The sequence below is a fragment of the Haliotis rufescens genome, unplaced genomic scaffold (genome assembly GCF_023055435.1).
Source record: "Haliotis rufescens isolate VD_foot unplaced genomic scaffold, xgHalRufe1.0.p SCAF_84, whole genome shotgun sequence".
NCBI classification, from domain to species: Eukaryota; Metazoa; Mollusca; class Gastropoda; order Lepetellida; family Haliotidae; genus Haliotis; species Haliotis rufescens.
The window spans coordinates 537,899-559,800 of record NW_025964377.1 but is presented as its reverse complement, the minus strand read 5'-3'; the positions used below and the strand labels follow the sequence as shown (position 1 = coordinate 559,800).

General features: G+C 40.7%; 1 protein-coding gene across 3 annotated transcripts in view; it reads left to right on the top strand.

The window, feature by feature from the left end:
* The window catches only part of LOC124122871 (cell adhesion molecule-related/down-regulated by oncogenes-like), a 346,871-nt gene that overhangs the window by 304,418 nt on the left and 20,551 nt on the right, over positions 1–21,902 (top strand). For all 3 annotated transcript variants that reach the window (XM_048390129.1, XM_048390127.1, XM_048390128.1), the window contains 2 exons: positions 2,664–2,945; positions 8,845–8,997. In XM_048390129.1, the coding sequence (XP_048246086.1) occupies positions 2,664–2,945; positions 8,845–8,997 (435 nt within the window). The remainder of the gene's footprint in view (positions 1–2,663; positions 2,946–8,844; positions 8,998–21,902) is intronic.

Below are 21,902 nucleotides of genomic sequence, written 5' to 3'. Positions count from 1 at the left end.
ACAAAAGAACTCGAAATCCCTCTACTCGCTTATTGTGTCCATGGACGAGGAGAAGGTGGCTGTGCGAGTCCTCCATTGGGGAATATCCTCCACAGAAGCGAGCACACGAGCCGAGAATTACACCATTTGTTAAGATGGGCCTACTGGTTGCTATGGTTACAATATAGACCACACGGAAGGCTGAGTCGACTTTTTTTGTAAAACGGTTTGTCTGAAAGGGGTTTCAAAATACGGAAATTCACGTTTACGCATCAGTTGAGTGAAAATCTTTTTTAATTGTGTGAACCTATAATGCGAAGAGCTTTGAGGTGAAGGTGATATAGAATCGAGCCAACAGGGTTTTCACGTGACTTGGCACGATTGTACGGCAGGACAAGTCTCCAATTAGCACTACAATTCTTGGGAGAGGCAATCATCCCCGTGGCAAATTATCCCCCTTGATTTGTCCTTATTATTTCCGATAGGACGTTACTGTTTTGGAAATTGGGGGTTGTGACAACCAGACTGGTGATTTTCTCTGGCCTGAGCACGGTTCACTGGTGGAATATGCGAATGAGTAAATCGTAGGTTTTCTGTGCGCCCATGTTTGCATCTTGAAGGGGGAAGGGAGGGAATGAATGGTGAAGAACTGCCCCGAAATCGGCCATTGTGTCGGCCAGTTTTAACATGGGCGGCTTTTGTGAGGTTGTCAGCCTGAAGTAATAACGTAGAAGACTGCTTGACTGAATCTTTTAAGAATTCCCCATTTTTGACAAGGCCCACAGACTATTAGGGGAAATGGTTGGGATTTTGCACAAGCTGAATGCTTGGGTATGCTAGCAAGCAGTATGAATGACTAGTGACCTGTGCCTACTTTCACAGTTGGAAAAGCAAGAGGATATTGAGAAAAAGGGAGCACTGTGTCTTTCTGAAAGGTCCCCGACAGTTCAGCTCATTGGATTCCTTGTTTGTCCTGTCATGAAGCCATTGCCTGGTAAATACCATGGAGTTAGTTCAGGTTGTGGAAATCATGGGACTGGTCTCCCTGCTTCAAATAGGTCGCTGGCTCGTCACATCTGACCAATCAGCTGCTTCGTGTATTTGTGGTCAAAATCTTGTATTTCATGTTGTTGTATCATCTGTCAGTCAAACACAGAAATTGAGAAATGGGTCTCAATGTGCTTGTTGACCGTGTGGACTTCTACACTTGCTGATGGCATGTTTCGTTCTTGTTTTAAGGTTTTGTCGTAAAAAAAGTTAAGTTTTGTGTTCACACATTTCACAGATTTCAGAAACTATTAAACAGTTTTTTAAAAAATAAAAAAATGTAATATTATTGAAATAGAATAAACTACAGCTTTTTTATTGTTATTTTTATGCTTTTGTCGTCTTGAGTGTTGGCTTTCCATAAGCAACTGTAAGAATTGGAAATCCTTAAAGTGCAGTCAAGTCCCGTTAATCTGACAAGGATGGTTGCATATGATCGGATTAATGAGTGTGGGATGCACGAAATTAAGTAGTATCAATGTTTGTGATAAAAAATCATGAAAAACTACATGATAGATAACAATATAAACATGTAATGGAAAAATGAAAAAAGAAATATTTCTAAGGTTATGTTACATTGTTAACGGAATTTTTTTATTTTTCATGCAACCTCTAAGGGTAAATTTAAAACAATAATTGTTTATTGTTAAGGAAGTTTATCACTGCAGCCGTTGTAATATGCAGCTACCAGCCGACTTGTCTCGCATCAAAACACGGGCTGTGTACTCACGGGCAGATGACCACAGAGTACGCTGGTCACTGTGTCAGATAACATGACTGATTAATGAGTGATTTCGGTAATTTGTTGCAAATTAGGTGAGTCGCAGTCGGAGTGCAAGACTGTGGGATTAATGGGTCTAAATAGCACTGATTTAGTTGGTTCCCATCATTAGTGTCGGATAAAGCTGATTGTCAGATTAACAAGTGTCGGATTAACGAGACTTGACTGTATTAGTACATGTTGTTAACTTGACCACCTCTAGGGACAGTTACGGGGGACAGTTTCTTCAACTGTCGCTAGCTGGCAGGAATAGCAGGAATGAAAAGGTTGAGGGATAGGTTATTTCTTTCTAAACTGGTTTTCAGAACAGGTTGATTCTATATCCATAAAAAGTTCATCTAACAACCTGTCAACGAGGATTTTAAAAAGTCTGGATTGTGAAACTGGAAATTTGTTAGTCGGGATGATTTCACTTGAAACATTAGTGTGAGATAAATAGATTTTCAGTGTATTAAGAGGGTTTCAGTGTATAAGGAGGGTTTCACTGTGTAAAGATTGTTTCACTGTATAAAGAGGGTTTCAGTGTATAAAGAGGTTTCACTGTGTAAAGAGGGTTTCACTGTATAGAGGTTTCACTGTATAAAGAGGGTTTCACTGTATAAAGAGGTTTCACTGTGTAAAGAGGGTTTCACTGTGTAAAGAGAGTTTCACTAAAGAGGGTTTTACTGTGTAAAAAGGGTTTCACTGTGCAAAGAGGGTTTCACTGTATAAAGAGGGTTTTACTGTGTAAAGAGGGTTTCACTGTATAAAGATAGCATCAAGACGAGGAGATAAATAAAACAAATGCTATACTTATTACATTATGATTAAATTGTGTATACTTTTTATTTAACATTTGTTTGATTTTATTTTCCAGGTGCAGTGCCGGCATTTCTGAGGGAACCAAAGACTTCTGTGATATCCCATCATGCCCCAGTGACAATATATTGTGAGGTGACACCTCCAAATGCCACAGTGAAATGGCTGTTTAACAGCAAGCTTTTGAAACAGGAAGACCACAATGGATTGGAGTTTAGGGGAGACAATTTATATTTTAACAATTTTGAATACTCATCAAATGAAGGCATATACCACTGTGTGGCGTCAGCCGTTGCCGGATCCATCATCAGCATCCCTCTGGTGGTACTCCGACCTCCAGGTGAGTTAACAAGTTTTATTACCGTATTCGACGTAATAAGCGCCCCGCTCTATTAAGTGCCCACGTCCACATTTGCTAAGATATTGGCTAGTGAACAATCCCAATTAGCTCCCCTTCCGATTGATCAATGTACACAAGACTTATTTATTCGCGTATAATACGCACTCGTGTGTTATATGCACCTATAATTATGGGCATTTAAATCTGGAAAAATATATCTGTCGTACATAAACATTTCAGGCTGTCAGCATAAACCATGAAATTTATCTTTCAACTCTGTTTTTTTCACTAAAATAACATTCTAATAAGAGCCCCCTATTTCTAATTTTGAGAGCGCCCTGGGCGCTTATTACGTCGAATATGGTACTCCAAATGAGTTAGTTAATGATCAGACCTGTGAAGATCTGGGTCAGAAAAGGTCTTCGTAAGAGGCGATGAACTGGATCGGATGGTCAGGCTCGGTGATTTGGTTGATTACTGGGTGGATCGTTGCTCATAATTTTAATCTCTGGATTGTCTGGCTTGACTACTGGCCACTGTTAGAAAAAGTTGAAATCTTGCTGAATGTTGTGTTAAGTAAGAAACAAACAATTGTGTGACATCACTTTCTCAGGGTAGCAGTCCACGTGTCTTAGCGTAAGAGCATACTGGATGATAGATGACCACCTTAGCGTAAGAGCATACTGGATGATAGATGACCATCTGAGCGTGAGAGCATACTGGATGATAGATGACCATCTTAGCGTGAGAGCATACTGGATGATAGATGACCATCTTAGCGTGAGAGCATACTGGATGGTAGATGACCATCTTAGCGTGAGAGCATACTGGATGATAGATGACCATCTAAGCGTGAGAGCATACTGGATGATAGATGACCATCTTAGCATGAGAGCATACTGGATGATAGATGACCATCTTAGCGTGAGAGCATACTGGATGAAAGGTGACGTTCTTAGTGTGAGAGCAAGATGAAAGATGACCATCTTAGCGTGAGAGCATACTGGATGATAGATGACCATCTTAGCGTGAGAGCATACTGGATGATTGATGACCACATTGGCGAGAGAGCATACAGGATGAGATGACCATCTTAGCCTAAGAGCATACTGAATGATAGATGACCATCTTAGTGTAAGAGCATACTGGATGAAAGGTGACATTCTTAGTGTGAGAGCAAGATGAAAGATGACCATCTTAGCATGAGAGCATACTGTACAAAAGTTGAATATCTTAGCGCAAGGTCATAGAATATTCATCAATAGAACGATAGATGGAGAAATCCTGGTCCCGACGTCCTGCTCCTCCCCCCGCTCCAAGGCCATCACTCTGAGCAGGAAGTTACTAATTCTTCCAGAACATGTATTTGAACAAATCTTAATGGAATTGCACCAGAAGGGAGAAGTTTATCACTTCTGCTTTTTGCTGTAGACAAAGGTTAAAGGTTATTGATGTGATAAGCTGTCAGCAGAATTTAATTATTTTTCCATGTTAAGAACTGTGTGTGAAAGAGTAGCCCCAACTGAGCATGTGTGTAACACCATCTTTTAACCCTAAGCATATCTTGAAGTATGCACCCTGCATACAGGAAGATGTTATCAGGATGGAAATCATGCTCTGCAACATAAATCATTGTTTATTATATTTTAAAAAATCCCCCAAAACATGCCTGTAAACTCTAAAAAAATAAGTGTGATCGGTTTTTATCGGTAACTTTGCATATTTTTATGGGAATGTATTAGCTTTAAATAGCCCCTCTATGTTGCCAGTCCACATTAAAACATGATTATGTTCCTATGTGGAACGGTCAGTCAGCATGCTCATGAGATGTTATGGCTCTGTAGAGTAAAGAAACACTCCGACTGATTCAAGAAAACTAAAACTAATCCATTACCATGTTTTAGTGGATGTTACACTAAGTTATTTGATGCTTAAATGTCTTTTCTTTCTTACAAAATAAAAACTGATGTAAAAACTGGATACTGATGCAAAAATTGGATATGGACATAAAAAATAGTCGGGTCAATTATCGTGTTTTAGTGTGCCTTTTAACCCAGCTTTTTCCAAGAGGAAGGTGTTAAGATCCCAATAAATGCTAATGTTGCTTCATATTATCACAAACAAAGATGGCCAGAAAATCAGCTCCCTGAAACTAATACCGCAGAGAGTTACAGAATACATCGTTCTCATACTGAGTGTAAGAGAAAAAAGCTTGGCTTTGACACTAATGAGAACGTTCTGTCAAAATTGGAAACATCTCCCAGTACAGATCCCTTGCAGTCGACTATCTCGGAGGCGAGAAGAACTGCTTTTGAAATTAGGAAGATTGCGGTATACCCACATCAAAAACAAACCGTTCGCATAATCTGTTTTGAATTTCTACTGAAACCTCAAACCCTAATTGAGCAAACATTCACTGGTTCGAGAAATCAGGGATTATGGGTAGTTGTACCTATTGTTGAGTTTTCTTTCCGAATCTGAAGAGCTGTCATGAAAAAGACATTTGCGTACAGGTTGAAGTGGTAGCATGTAGTTGTTCTAATGGCCGTCTTTCGAGATGATCGGCTTTAATGATTTGCTGTGGATGACTATTGCTCTCTGTGCTGTGGCTGTTGGTTTAACCTACATTGGTACAGAGCCTGGTGGTGATGATGGGAACATGATGTCCACTCCGACCCCCATGTGCCAGTTGTAAACAGAGGTGAAGACCTTGTAGAAATATTTTCATAATTTGGTTGGGGAGATTTTATTATTTCAAAAATGACATAATTGACTAATTTCCTTGATAAATATTATTTCTAGCTGCATTTTAAGTGAGCACATTATGTTGGGGATTTTTGCAGTGGGCATATTGTTTAGATACTTTCAAATGGTTTTGTGAGATTGTTATTGGTAGTTTGGGTCTTTTTTTGTTGCTAAGATATATAATGTGAACGAGGTAAAAAGTAACGCTGTAAAAGACTTAATGTAGTGTTATAAACTTGGACTTAATTACTACACCTGACCTCCGAACATACACTAAGAGCAGCCATTCAAAGGGAAGTAACTCTACGCAGGAAGTGATAGATGGCGCTCAATATCAAGTTCTACTTCTTTGAATTTGAACTTTTAAAGTTTAATTAATGATTCCAGTGGGAACATGATTATTTGTTAATGAAAAACAAAAAGCATCAATATTTAATGTTTATAAGCTAAGCCAAACATTTTCCAACTTTCTGTCGTATGAGGTAGACGTGCAATTTAGGATATATGTCAGAAGAGTTATCAAGTTCTGACCCCTAGCGGATTCCAATACAAGACCTGTGTGTAGCAAAACACCTTAAGAGAAGACTACCCCCTCCGTGATTATTTTCATGTTTGGATGCTAAATGTCCGCAGAAACAAACAGATCGGCAACATTACAGGAACCCTGAAAGGTCGCCAGGCAGCAAGATCGTGGCTTCGGCAAGCTCGGCAGTGTAGATTATGTATATATTTTGACACATTATGTGTAGAAATGTTCACTTACACCTGGTCCCCACCTGGGATATTTGGGATTTAGGTAAACATGATCCGTCCAGGTTTGGGGTAGGGAAAGGAAGGGTGGGGAGACGAAAGCCGACATCGTTCCACCTGCTTTCACTGGCCGAATCTCCCTTCTGGCTTCAAGATGGCACCGATCTGTGTAGATATTCCCGCTATGCGAGCTTATAATGTATTTATTTAACAACATTTTGTACTTGTTTTTTGGGGTTATTCTTAACATTGTGTTTCCGTATTACTGTAAGGCCGGGCTAACGGAGACATATATCCCCCACATGTACATGGTGCCTTTACTGCTGGGGTCTTGGAGTACAGGCGGCTAAGCATAGGATGCAGCCTGGAAAAGGGAAAAATGGCTGTCCTGGCAACCGCTCAGGAAAAACATTAAGGCCACGGGCTTGTATTGAATTTCGCTTTCTTCAACACACCAGGGGTATTAAAAACTGCTTATGTGCTCTGTAACAAGCTGAATGAAATAGAGGCAGAGTTTGTTGTGTTAGATTCGAGTGAGGAACCACAGTGTATTTTCAGTGTGTACACTGTCAAGTTTTTGTTCTAGTAGAGTTGTCTCCCCCTGGTAATGACAATTTAAGATAGTGTTATTAAAAAAGTGTTGTTGAGAGAACGCTTTGTTGTAGATGGGACATTCATTATGTTATACTTTTGAGATAAGTTGGTGGCGGCAGTCTGTTCTGTTGGAATAGAATGGTTGTAGTTTAAGATTTCGGATATCTCCTTTGAGTTGATTTGATAAAGTGTAGTGGCTGGTGTGAAGGAGTGAGCGAGTATGGTTTTACGCCACTTTTACCAATATTCCAGCAATATCACGGTGGGGGACACCAGAAATGGGCTTCACACATTACCCATGACGGGAATCAAACCCGGGTCTTTGGCGTGACGAGCGAATGCTTTAACCACTAGGCTACCGGACAGCCCCTGGTGTGAAGGAGACAAGTACATATGTTATAGATTAATTTCTGATGTAATTTTGGATTTAGAATGTTCTGTTTGGGGCTTTCAGTTAATGACCCTGGCAGGGGACACCAGAATTGGCTTCAAACATTGTGCCCATGTTTGTTTGTTGTTTAACGCCGCACTCAGCAATATTTCAGCTATATGATAGCGGTCTGTAAATAATCGAGTCTGGACCAGACAATCCAGTGATTAATATCATGAGCATCAATCCACACAATTGGGATCGATGACATGCATCAACCAAGTCAGTAAGCCTGACCACCCACTCTCGTTAGTCGCCTCTTACGACAAGCATAGTCACCTTTTACGGCAATGACCTATTCTACCCTGGATCTTCACAGGTCTTGTACCCATGTGGGGCATCAAACTAGGCCCACTGATCCCCTTCGACTACCCATTAACTGACTATGACAGTCCAGCTTCCACCTTTGCCAAACTTGGCTGGAATTCCAGAGTTACATTTTGGTTTGACATGTGTTGCAAATCCTGCAGTCAACCAAAATCTGGACGTTGAGATCCATGTTGTTTACAAACTGGATGTCTAGTTGGATACAGGATTTTGACTGGACTCTGCATTGACTCATTAATCCAGTGGTGACTATGCTTGTCGTAAGAGTCGACTAGTGGGATCGGGTGGTCAGGCTTGCTGACTTGGTTGATGCATGTCATTGATCCCAATTGTGTGGATAGATGTCAATCACTGGATTGTCTTGTCCAGACTTGATTATTTACAGACTGCCGTCAAACAACAAATCAACCAACCAAGCATCCAACCAACCAATCATTCGTCCAGCCAAAATGTAACCAAGTTTGGCAAAGGTGGACTTTCGATGGGTGTCGACTATTATTTTACAAATTTTTACATGATTTTAATCAAGGTGCTCAAGGGATTTGATGCACTTCACAGGGTTGTATTACAATAAATATCTTTATCATCAATCAGAACGTCTTGACTGGGCACGGTCATTTTTTTAAGCAAATGCAAGTTTTATGAGAGATGGAATCTGATTGGTCAATAGGAGGGACATGGAAGGGACATAACTTGTAATAGCCACTGGTGGCACTTTGATCGAACCTGGAAGTTCCAGCCTAGTTTACCAAGGGTGGAAACTGGAATTTTATTGTCAGTTAACGCCCTTGCCTCGGGAAGATGGTCCAGTGAGAAATTAGGAAGACTAGATGTTGGGGGGATGAAGATTAGCAGTTAATGATATATTTTATTCACAAGTTTTATTCATCAAAGGATATATAAAGACTATGATCTGTACAGTTTTTAAACAGTGTCAGCTCAATGTCACTGTGCCCATAGATATATATTGTGTGATGTGTGATGTCCAGTATGTGATACACAAGAGGAGATGTCATATTTGTCTTATACACCATGAAACTGATTGTTTTCCAGAAGTGGGCTCCTTCCCGGTTAAACCAGTCTTGGCTATCACTGCTGCTGAGAGTGGGATGGTTGTCATACCTTGTTCCTCCCCGGTCGACGTTCCTAACCCCCCAAAAGTTTACCTCGAGGACAGTAGCGGCACCCGTCTGGGGAACTCTACAGGTAGGTGACTTGCTTCCTTCCCTTAGCAATGCCAGGATCTGCTAAACAGGATCATGTGACAGGATTTGCCTCAGTTATGATTCATGGTTGTATATACGTACTTGGGGATCTCGTGATTTAGCTGATGTTGTGAGCGTCCATTTTATGACAAGACCTTAACTGACTGGCATGTCTACTGCCTATCAGGTCATGGCAAGACCTGCATTGACTGGCATGTCTACTGCCTATCAGGTCATGGCAAGACCTGCACTGACTGGCATGCCTACTGCCTATCAGGTCATGGCAAGACCTACACTGACTGGCATGTCTACTGCCTATCAGGTCATGGCAAGACCTGCACTGACTGGCATGTCTACTGCCTATCAGGTCATGACAAGACCTGCACTGACTGGCATGTCTACTGCCTATCAGGTCATGACAAGACCTGCATTGATTGGCATGTCTACTGCCTATCAGGTCATGACAAGACCTGCATTGACTGGCATGTCTACTGTGTAAAGACCTGCACTGACTGGCATGTCTACTGTCTACAAGACCTGCATTGACTGGCATGTCTACTACCTATCAGGTCATGACAAGACCTGCACTGGCTGGCATGTCTTCTGTCTATCAGGTCATGGCAAGACCTGCACTGACTGGCATGTCTTCTGTCTATCAGGTCATGGCAAGACCTGCACTGACTGGCATGTCTTCTGTCTATCAGGTCATGACAAGACCTGCACTGGCTGGCATGTCTTCTGTCTATCAGGTCATGGCAAGACCTGCACTGACTGGCATGTCTTCTGTCTATCAGGTCATGACAAGACCTGCACTGGCTGGCATGTCTTCTGTCTATCAGGTCATGGCAAGACCTGCATTGACTGGCATGTCTACTACCTATCAGGTCATGGCAAGACCTGCATTGACTGGCATGTCTACTACCTATCAGGTCATGACAAGACCTGCACTGGCTGGCATGTCTTCTGTCTATCAGGTCATGGCAAGACCTGCATTGACTGGCATGTCTACTACCTATCAGGTCATGGCAAGACCTGCATTGACTGGCATGTCTACTACCTATCAGGTCATGACAAGACCTGCACTGGCTGGCATGTCTTCTGTCTATCAGGTCATGGCAAGACCTGCATTGACTGGCATGTCTTCTACCTATCAGGTCATGGCAAGACCTGCACTGACTGGCATGTCTTCTGTCTATCAGGTCATGACAAGACCTGCACTGGCTGGCATGTCTTCTGTCTATCAGGTCATGGCAAGACCTGCACTGACTGGCATGTCTTCTGTCTATCAGGTCATGACAAGACCTGCACTGGCTGGCATGTCTTCTGTCTATCAGGTCATGGCAAGACCTGCATTGACTGGCATGTCTACTACCTATCAGGTCATGACAAGACCTGCACTGGCTGGCATGTCTTCTGTCTATCAGGTCATGGCAAGACCTGCACTGGCTGGCATGTCTTCTGTCTATCAGGTCATGGCAAGACCTGCATTGACTGGCATGTCTACTACCTATCAGGTCATGGCAAGACCTGCATTGACTGGCATGTCTACTACCTATCAGGTCATGACAAGACCTGCACTGGCTGGCATGTCTTCTGTCTATCAGGTCATGACAAGACCTGCATTGACTGGCATGTCTACTGCCTATCAGGTCATGACAAGACCTGCATTGACTGGCATGTCTACTGTGTAAAGACCTGCACTGACTGGCATGTCTACTGTCTACAAGACCTGCACTGACTGGCATGTCTACTACCTATCAGGTCATGACAAGACCTGCATTGATTGGCATGTCTACTGCCTATCAGGTCATGACAAGACCTGCATTGACTGGCATGTCTACTGTGTAAAGACCTGCACTGACTGGCATGTCTACTGTCTACAAGACCTGCACTGACTGGCATGTCTACTACCTATCAGGTCATGACAAGACCTGCATTGACTGGCATGTCTACTGTGTAAAGACCTGCACTGACTGGCATGTCTACTGTCTACAAGACCTGCACTGACTGGCATGTCTACTACCTATCAGGTCATGGCAAGACCTGCACTGGCTGGCATGTCTACTGTCTATCAGGTCATGGCAAGACCTGCACTGACTGGCATGTCTACTGTCTATCAGGTCATGGCAAGACCTGCACTTACTGGTATGTCTACTGTCTATCAGGTCATGACAAGACCTGCATTGACTGGCATGTCTACTGCCTATCAGGTCATAACAAGCAGGGGGTAGATATAGCAGGGTGTTTGACTAGGACCAGATCTTTTTCCTGCACTGTAGATTGTGAAACAGATTGCATGTTTTTGATGGAACGCTTAGCAAGATTTTCACTTCACTTATTGCCCCTGAGATCAAAAACAGATTTTTAAGTTGGGCCCAGATTGAATGTCTGATACCAGCTCCTCAGAGCATGAGAGATATTGGGGCAAAGCTTTATGGGATGTGATCACAAAATCACAGAATCAGGGGATTTGCTGGTTAGGGAATAAGTTGGAAGTGTCAGAAGGAGATTTGCAGTTTGAAACAAGTTGTCAGTTAGGAACATATTTTGAATATCAAAATGTCTCACAACAGAACCTGATGATGGTTTAAGAAAACTTGAATGTTGTAGGATCAAGTTATTGGAAACAGAGAGACATACAGCCCATACATTGCTGTAAAGTCACAAGCACTTGTTGTCCGATTCCAACCCCTTCCCCACCCCTTCTATGGATTTCCTCTAAACTGACCTCCCCCACCCCCTTCCCCATCTCCTACAGATTTCCTTCACCCTCAAACCTGCTCTCCCCAACCGTCCAATTTTCAGTTTCCACCCCTTTCCCCACCCCCAACTACAATTTTCCCTCACCCTCCAACCTTCTGTCCCCACCCACCCCTGTTCTGCTATGTACACATTCACTGAATATCACCCATCCTCCATGAAGCTTTGAAGTGGTTCCTACATAGATAACACTGATTTATGGGTTGCTCTTTACAAACTATGAGCCCCTAACATGTGTTTTTATTTACACCATCACTATTCAATGTAAATAGTCCTTGAAGCATGTCATGTTGTATAAATAATGATATCACACAGTATTAGAGGTTCTCTTGGTGCTTGCGTCTTGGAGAGGAAACAATTTGGTTCCACTGCATGATACGTGTTGTACCGTGTGCCAGTACATATTGTGTACATGTTGACTATACTCTCTCTGTGAACCCATATTTAATGTGTTCTGGGGAAACTATCACCATTTTAACAGTTTTAGTTAAATGTGAAAATAATGGTCGGACAATGTTGATGATTATATAATTAGATCTATCCAAGCAAAGTGATGTGTAACTAATATATTTGGGAGTAGACATGCAGTATGAACCGTGGACGTTTAAACACCGGATTTTCCAACCCCAGACAGACAATTTACATCTCTTTGATTGTTGAATACTTGTTCAGTAATAGTGACAATACTATCTGATACAAAGCTAGAACATATGACTTAATCAAATTGGGTTGTTTTCTGTCATTTCTGTTTTAATGTCAGTTTCAACGGATAGTTGTCTTGTCTGTAATCAAACATTTTGAGTAACTATCAGTTTCCATGGCAACACTGAGTAAACATTTTAGTGATTAGAATCTGTTATGGTTGAAAAAAGGCTGTCTTGCCTTTGAAACTTGATAGCTTTCATGAGAATCCCAAAGTAAAAATGACTTGGATGAAGAAAATGACATGTATTGTAAGTGCATGTGATGAGATTTTGACTTCTTAATTCATTTATCATGTACAATTAGTTGTTAGAAGAATACTTTTCTTAAAAATGTACATTCTCTTTAATATTTCCCTATTTGCTGAAACTAATAAACGTTTGAATATTACAGATAGACCAAGGGTTATAATCAGTGTGGGATTTGACCACCAGATCCTGGTTCAATGTGTAAAGTTGGTGTTAAAATGGTATTTGAGTCTGAATGTCGATTGTTTGCATATCACTAAAATCAATATTCAAATGCTTGCAGATTTCCACTAAGAGTTAAACATGAGTGATCTGCATAACTTCTATGTTTTGATATAAATAAAATACTGGTCAAAGCAACATTAAGCTCACTCACTCATTTTAAAATGAGGAAATGCTTTAATCACAAGGCTACCAGACCACCCTTCTCACTTTAAAATACATATCTGATGAGAGGTATATGGATAGATTCATACACCATTTGTGGTTTAAGAGAGACAATGTCACCAAGTGACTTGTAAGGGTTACCCTTATCTCATTCAAAAACTGTCAATCCCTCAAATATGAGGTGATGTTCTGAGGTCATCAAGAAACAAACACTGGTGTTTTCAAGTCTGTACCATCTCATTTGCAACAACTGTTATAATCCCTCCGATTTGAGGTGAAGATCTGAGCTCATCCACAAACAAGAAACTTGGTTGTTTTCAAATATGTACCACCTCATTTGCAACAACTGTTAATCCCTCCGATCTGAGGTGATGATCTGAGCTCATCCACAAACAAGAAACTTGGTTGTTTTCAAATATGCCAATGTTTCCAATATGGCAATGTGGCTTTAACAGAGATGAAGCACTGGAAGAACCTTATGATATTCTTTTAATTATGTACCGGCACAAACTAACGAAGCAAGAAAGAGGATAGGAAACCGAATCCCTCCCGTTCCCAATGGAAACATGTGGGCCTGTACATGGGTAATGAGCCAAAACCTCGCCCAACACTTAAAACATGGAAGTTTGGTATCAGCGAGCTCAAAATCCCTACGCTCTTCACATCGAGAGTCATCACGTTTGGCTGATGGGGAAACTGGAGTTAAAACCTATGACCCAGAAATATGATTTTCATATTTAGTGCTTTGGGATTTGAGGAGAGTCGCTGGCTTCACAGTGTTTGGTGATGGATGACAAATCTGCCTACTTCTCTATGTTGCCATCTGTTTGGGGGCCTTGATGTGTGCATCTATCATAGAGAGGGTGCAGGAAAAAACAACCTACAGATGGCGCGGTGCTAGTTATTTTTTAAAGATTAATTTGCTGATGAGAATTTTCGTAAGTTCATTATGATCAGAAAATTAGTTTGGGTGTATTTTGTTTCCTAATGAAAACACTGTGGTTAGGTTTAGGCCAAACCTAGTTTGGGACTGTTTATCAGTGTATGGCAGTTTCCCATTGCCACAACTAAGCCTTGGTCACATGACCCATGAACAAAACAAATGATTCTCCATTTCTGATCAATGCATTATTAATAAATTATAATTTAATCCAACTCCAGTCTAGAATGATTTGGCAAGTCTAGCTCTAGATCCTGAATTAAGCATCGTTCTGGGCTCCTTTTGGATTACTTTTTATTTTGTAGATATTTATTTTTAAATAAGATAACTTTTGTAGATATTTATTTTTAAATAAGATAACTTTATCTAACATTGATCAGCCTACTCCGTGGTCATCTCCCCTTGAGTACACAGCCCCGAATTTTGATGTGAGTCGAGTCGGCTAGTGGTTGCATACTACAATGGCTGAAGAGATAAACTTGTAACAATAAACAATTAATGCTTTAAGTAAACAAAACAGGATTAATCCCATGCTTAGATTACCTCAATCTCTTTAAAATCAAGTATAAGTTCTTGCTATCTCATTACAGGTCACGTCAGAACGACCTTCTGCGAACTTTGACTGACCAATGAAATGACTAACAGGAAGTCGACATTAGCCATTAAGAAACAACTTTCTTGAGCTTTGCAACACGTTTCCAACTGGTGACATCCATTCCAGACTACGCTTTTTAAAGTATCTTGAATAAGTCATACAGCCCTTAACAGTTGTTTTGTGTTGAGATTTAGAGGTTGCATGATAAGAAAACATATTCCGATAACAATATAACGTAAAAATATGAATTTTTAATTTAAAAAAAATAAATTTAATTACATGTTTGTATTGTTTGTAGTTTACCAATTTTCAATCACGAAAGTTGATACTTCTTAATTTTGTTTATCTGACATACTCGCTACTCTGATATGATCAAATGCAACCAACCAATCAGATTAACTGGACTGGACGGTATATACTTTTAGTTACAAACTTGGGAATATATAAATGTAAACCAGCAGTTCCAAGAGCCACCCTGTACAACAAACATGAAGCCACCTTGCTTCCAGAACACCAAGTTCACTCCTCAGGGAAACACTCTTCTCTTTCTGTTACTGGAAACATGGGTCAACACACTGAAGCCTCAAATGGCAACCAGAGGCACAGGAAACAAACTTAGGACATACAGGATAGTTAAAAATGATATAAAATTAGAACCCTATCTCAGTCACTGTAAAGTAAGAAAATATCGAATGCACTTTTCTAAACTAAGATTAAGTAACCATAAATTAACTATATCACCCACCCCACTACACCAGAGACTATGCTCTACATGTTCAACCATTGATGATGAAAAACTCTACCTACTTCACTGTACTAAACACACTCAAGAAAGAAATATACGCTTTGGAAAATTATGCACACACAATGTAAATGTTCACAGACATGAAAACAAGATATTTACAATATCATCAAATACCGTATGTAATATTGATTGGTTTCTGTTCTGTTCTGTCTGTCTGTCTGTCTGTCTGTATGTATGTATCATAATGTTTTGTTAATTTTAAAAAATGCATCTGTCCCATAATGGAATGTTTCTGCAATAAATATCATCTTATCTTATCTTATCTTCCCACTTTTGTGAGACTTTTACAAAGTATTGACATAGTACTTGACTTCATTCAGTTTAAACCTTGTTACAGAGAACCGTCAGCAAGGTTTAAAGCTGAGTCAATTTCATCCAATTTCTCTGTTTTCCCTCAAACACATTAAAACACAACATAGCCCAGACTCCCCACACCCCAGCTCGTCCTGCTTACTGATTGGTCAGCCAACAGCTGATTGACAGGCAGGGTTTGCCTGTGAAGGTATTTCCCTATCAACTAGCTATCACCAATTTTGCCAAGAAACCTGATCTGACAGTCATGCATGAGTCGATGGAAGGGTTAGAAGTTGAAAGGCGTTGAAACAGGATCCCCTATACTTGCATAGATCCTGCTTGCAGCGTTTACAACATACTAGTACACAACTACCTCACTGGCTCAATCGCTCTAAATCCCTCTCAGTCAAAAAACTGGGCTTTTCTACACCTGAGTGAGAAATCCTATCTGTCCCCATTGGCTTTACACAGAACTGTGTTTAGGTTGCAGGTCATGGAGGGATATGTATCTACGACCAGAGAGAACATTTTTCAAATTGCAGTCATTGTTTGTTTTTTAGTAACGAGATCAGTGTTCCAGTATTTGAAACTTTCTTGATGCTTTTTGAAATATTTGGCAATGGCTATTTTGAGTAGTTTATACATAGTGTTGGGTTAAGTGTTATGAAAATATGTTGATGATATTTAAAAGAATATGTGGGAAAAACTGGGTGTTTGAACCAAGTAGCTTGACATCCAGGTAAATGATGTATTTGTTCTGATGTTTACTAGTAACAGACTCATTAATGACGTGTTTGTTTGTCAGTTATCTGTTAAAACTGTACTAGAATACTATCAATAAGTGATGGTTTACTGGATGGTTATTAAGAAAACTTTGAAAATTAACTCAAAACCAAGAGCCAAACGCAACTGTTTTAGTGAAATATCTGTTACTTTAGCAGGAGTTTTGTTTTTTATCGGTAGGTAATTGATTGTGGCTTATCTGTCCCTATCTGTTTCACTCAGCTACAACAGCTGATGGCAGTTGACAGCATGGAGAAAACATGTTTGTAGGTTCTCTAAGCATTCTCACTCAGTTGAAGGGAGGTAACTCTGTTCCTCTCACTGTGTCATGGAAATGGTAGCTCCCAAAATGGATCAACTTTTTGAGACACTGCAGTTCTGATTGTCATGACTTTCTTTGGAAAATTTACAAGTACCTGTTCACCTGATAGTTGTTAAATTGATACATATAGATATTGATAGATATGGTGTATTTCAATAGTGGTAGTATTGTATGATGTCAAAAAGTATCAAGTTGTGTACGTCAGTAGAATGTTTACCCTTCAAATCAGTTCAAAACCATCTAATTTAGACATAAATGGCTACAGTGCATATCTTAAAGATTATCATATCACTCTTTATTATTGTTGATCAACCCGTGAAGATCCTGGTTAGAACTGGTCTTCAGCAACCCATGTTTGTTGTAAGAGGCGACTAACGGGATCGGGTGGTTATGCTCGCTGACTTGGTTGATGCATGTCATCCTATCCCAGTTGTGTAGATCGATGCTCATGATGTCAATCACTGGATTGTCTGGTCCAGATTCAGTTATTTACTGACCATCGTCACATAGATGAAATATTGCCGAGTTCGGCGTTAAACAACAAACAATCAAACTAATTAGCATTGTGTTTCTCGTGAAATACATTTGTGGGATGATACAAAAAATAACTGTCCTTAGAATGAGATGAAGAGATTATGAAAGAAATGTCCTTAGAATGAGATGAAGAGATTATGAAAGAAATGTCCCTAGAATGAGATGAAGAGATTATGAAAGAAATGTCCCTAGAATGAGATGAAAAGATTATGAAAGAACTGTCCTTAGAATGAGATGCAGAGATTATGAAAGAAATATCCCTAGAATGAGATGAAGAGATTATGAAGGAACTGTCCTTAGAATGAGATGTAGAGATTATGAAAGAAATGTCCTTATAATGAGTTGAAGAGATTATGAAAGAACTGTCCTTGGAGCAAAATGAAGAGATTTCAAAGAAATGTAAACTTGCCTATAAGAAACTGAAGAGGGTAGACAAAAAATGTTGTCTTCTCTGCTGACTTGGTAGCCAGGCTGAGATGATGAGGGAAGAAGAAGAAAATCTCTCTGCCAGCTTGGAAGGACTGGGAAGATCCAGGGGAGGGTGGGGGGAGAAAATGGGGGGGGGGGGGGGGGGGGGGCAATTGCCCAGTCTGCCAATTGCCCAGACAAGCTGCCATACCAAAGACAAACACCAGTATCACAAATCAAAACAAATTATGTCATGTCAGTTACCATGGAAACCAGGGCAGAATTCCTACAGAATCTCCAGCAGAATGAATGGCCACTCAGATTGTTGATGACAGTCCTAAAGGATGGAGTTTCCATTCCCACTTTTTAATCAACCAATTCAGATTTTGTAGCCAGTCCCATCTGACTTTTTGATCAGCTTCAGAAGAATGGGGCATTCTGATTGGCCAGGGACAACTTCCTGTGGTTCCGCAAGTGTAAACAGCCTCTTATGCTTGTCAGTAATTTGTAGTAGGAGTTAAATATGGGGATAAGAATTTTATGTTGTTTGATAGGGAGACCATCTCGTCTGTTTATTTTGCCTCTTAGAAGATCTCATAACTGTCAGATAGTCTCTTAAAGACCTGGTTGATCTTTCAATAAAAACATCCCTATGCATTCAGCCATCTGTAAAATCATACTTTTCAATTGTAGGGCATTCAAAAATGCTGTTGTAATTAAATATTAAGTATCCCGGCCTTTCACCAATATATCTTGTTACTTTGTTTTTATTAGATAGCTATCTACCCAAACAGTTTCCTGTATTGTGTATATATCTGGCCTTAGATATGTGAAAACACACTACTGTTTACTACTTTAAAACTGTTCTGTACATGAAAACTTGACACTTATTTATGGATAACAGCTTCTTCATTCTTTGTAAACAGCGTTTAAGAGCTACCTCTTGCCACTTTATCAGGTGAATGTAACATACAGTATCTTAGATGAAAAATTTGAATCCTGATTCGTCTCAATTATGTTTCTAGGTTTGTCAGCACCATACCCATGTTCATGGGTTTTACCAAGATAGTAAACATCTTATACCTGCATCGCTTCGGGCTGTCCTCCCACATGAAGCTGACATGCCGTGATATAACTTGAATACTGTTAAAAGCTGAGTTAAACACAACTCACTCAATTAGATAAAACTAGTTGATTGATGAATTCAATCTGAATCTTAATGTGGGCCGTATCAAAAGAAGAAAAATAAGTTTCACAGTAGATTTGATACTGAAACCTAATACTGGCATCTATATAAGTGTGAAGTTGGTATTGTTTTTGACTGAAGTCCACTAAGTGAATTGCCGATTGAGGGCAGTTTTCTTTGGAATCTTGGAGCAATAATATAGAGAGTACCAAGAACACACATGACATCACTCAGATATAGTGCAGTGGCATAGGCCGTGTTTTTCCACTCATGAAAGAGATCTTTCACATTGAAGCCCACAGACATCTTTTGGCAGCAGAGAAACTGCTTTATTAAAAACACTGGGAGATCCGAAATTTGTATTTTTGAAAAATTGAATATGTTACTCCGACTCCTGTTTTTTGTCAGCTTCTAATTTTTCTCATCTCTCTTGGAGGCGGGTTTGTCAGAATCAGCCAAAATATCTCATCTAAATTCCAACCCTTGCCAGACTACCTTTGGAGTTTGACTTGGAGCCATGGGGAGAAGTTGACAATTGATAAATGGAGCTTTTATCAAGTGGAGCCTGTTGCCAGGAGGGTTGGGAGTGGGGAAACGTACAGTATTTCTAGTTGGTGGCGAGAGCACCATCCATCATAGGGATGCCCACGTCTTTCATCAGTGAGTGCTTCTCAACAGATGCTGAAACATACTGTGTCTTTGTCTCCTGGCAGGAGAGTTCTTTAATGGGAGACAATCCATTTATCTCCCTTAATACACAGCCCCCTATCTTGAAAAATTCTTGGAAGAGTTATAATGGAGGTAGATATCGCTGAGCTTATCAGGGTCTTTTATACAGTGTCGGTCACGCTCGAATGGGGTGGATGTTGGGTGTCAGACTTATGTTCTCAAATGGATTCTTGATCTTGTGAAAAACATCTTTTGAATAGAAGTCAGTTGGATGAGGAATGGTGACTTGGTGTGGGCTGACTGGGGGCTCTGTCCAGGAAACAAGAGAAGATAGAGTAATGGGTGGATGTTTGGTGGTTGTTGGGGTGACAGTGATAAGCAGTTGTCATGTCCTGGTCTGTGTGGAGGGTTGTCATAAATGGGTGGGTGTTTGGTGGTTGTTGGGGTGACAGTGATAAGCAGTTGTCATGTCCTGGTCTGTGTGGAGGGTTGTCATAAATGGGTGGGTGTTTGGTGGTTGTTGGGGTGACAGTGATAAGCAGTTGTCATGTCATGGGCCGTGTGGAGGGTTGTCATAAATGGATGGGTGTTTGGTGGTTGTTGGGGTGACAGTGATAAGCAGTTGTCATGTCCTTGGCTGTGTGGAGGGTTGTCATAAATGGGTGGGTGTTTGTTGGGGTGACAGTGATAAGCAGTTGTCATGTCATGGGCCGTGTGGAGGGTTGTCATAAATGGATGGGTGTTTGGTGGTTGTTGGGGTGACAGTGATAAGCAGTTGTCATGTCCTGGGCTGTGTTGAGGGTTGTCATAAATGGGTGGGTGTTTGGTGGTTGTTGGGGTGACAGTAATAAGCAGTTTTCATGTCCTGGTCTGTGTGGAGTGTTGTCATAAATGGGTGGGTGTTTGGTGGTTGTTGGGGTGACAGTGATAAGCAGTTGTCATGTCCTGGGCTGTGTGGAGGGTTGTCATAAATGGGTGGGTGTTTGGTGGTTGTTGGGGTGACAGTAATAAGCAGTTTTCATGTCCTGGTCTGTGTGGAGTGTTGTCATAAATGGGTGGGTGTTTGTTGGGGTGACAGTGACAAGCAGTTGTCATGTCCTCATAAATGGGTGGGTGTTTGGTGGTTGTTGGGGTGACAGTGATAAGCAGTTGTCATGTCATGGGCTGTGTGGAGGGTTGTCATAAATGGGTGGGTGTTTGGTGGTTGTTGGGGTGACAGTAATAAGCAGTTTTCATGTCCTGGTCTGTGTGGAGGGTTGTCATAAATGGGTGGTGTTTGGTGTTGAAAAAGCAGCTGGTCCACCACAGATTTCGAGGGCTATTTGGAAATGATAGTTTTAGTATTTAAGTTGTTGAGATGTATTTTTGTAAATCTGGTGTGATCATGACAGGTTTACTTTGTTTTCTGAGTGTAGGTCTTCATGAAGGTGTCACTCCCCTTCTGTTCAGACTGTACCTTTTCAATTGACGGAGATGCAAGTAGGATCATCATCAAACACTACTGAAAGACTTCCAGAGCATATATGTCACATGGTATCATTCTTCTAGTTGGGAGACTTTGGCTTGGGAAATTTGAACTTATACAGCGATAAGGATGGTTTAGCCCTACATTCATCCAATCCTCTCTGGGTTTCATGTGAAAGAGGGAAGTTTGGCAAATCAGAACAGAGATTGGAAAAATTGGAACTCTATTGGATGGGTTTAGTTTGGTTTGTGAATATGTGTCTCGTCAGATGTTGGTCATTACTTATGTGACAGACATTTCCAGTGCGAGTGCTAATGAGAACCTCTTGCATCGTCATAATGATTTACGCGTTGTAATTACGTGCGCTTGCACACCATCCTCCATCATCAGTTCATGGTAATGTTTCATAATCAAGACAATTTGGGCTGACGACTTCACTCCCATCTCCACAGACAACTTCTGTCTGCACGTTGCCAGTATACCTTGGCCAAAAGTTTCCGCCTCCTTTAGTTAGAGAGTGCTCTCACCAGCTGATGTCAACTGAGTGTGGAGAGTTGCCTCCCCTTACAAGCGGATGTTGGCAACTGAGTGACAGAAGCAGATGGAGCTGTGTGTGTTATAACTAATAGATCCGATCCTGGGCATGATGCCTCTATAAATCATAGAGAAGGAGGAATTTGTACAATCCTGGACAAATCGGCAGGGATCTGTAAGAATACCATAAATTCTAAGCAAATGGCACATTTTCAGCTGAGGGAGTGGGCAAAAACCATGGCAACGTGTTTCTGGAAATACCCTGATTATTATG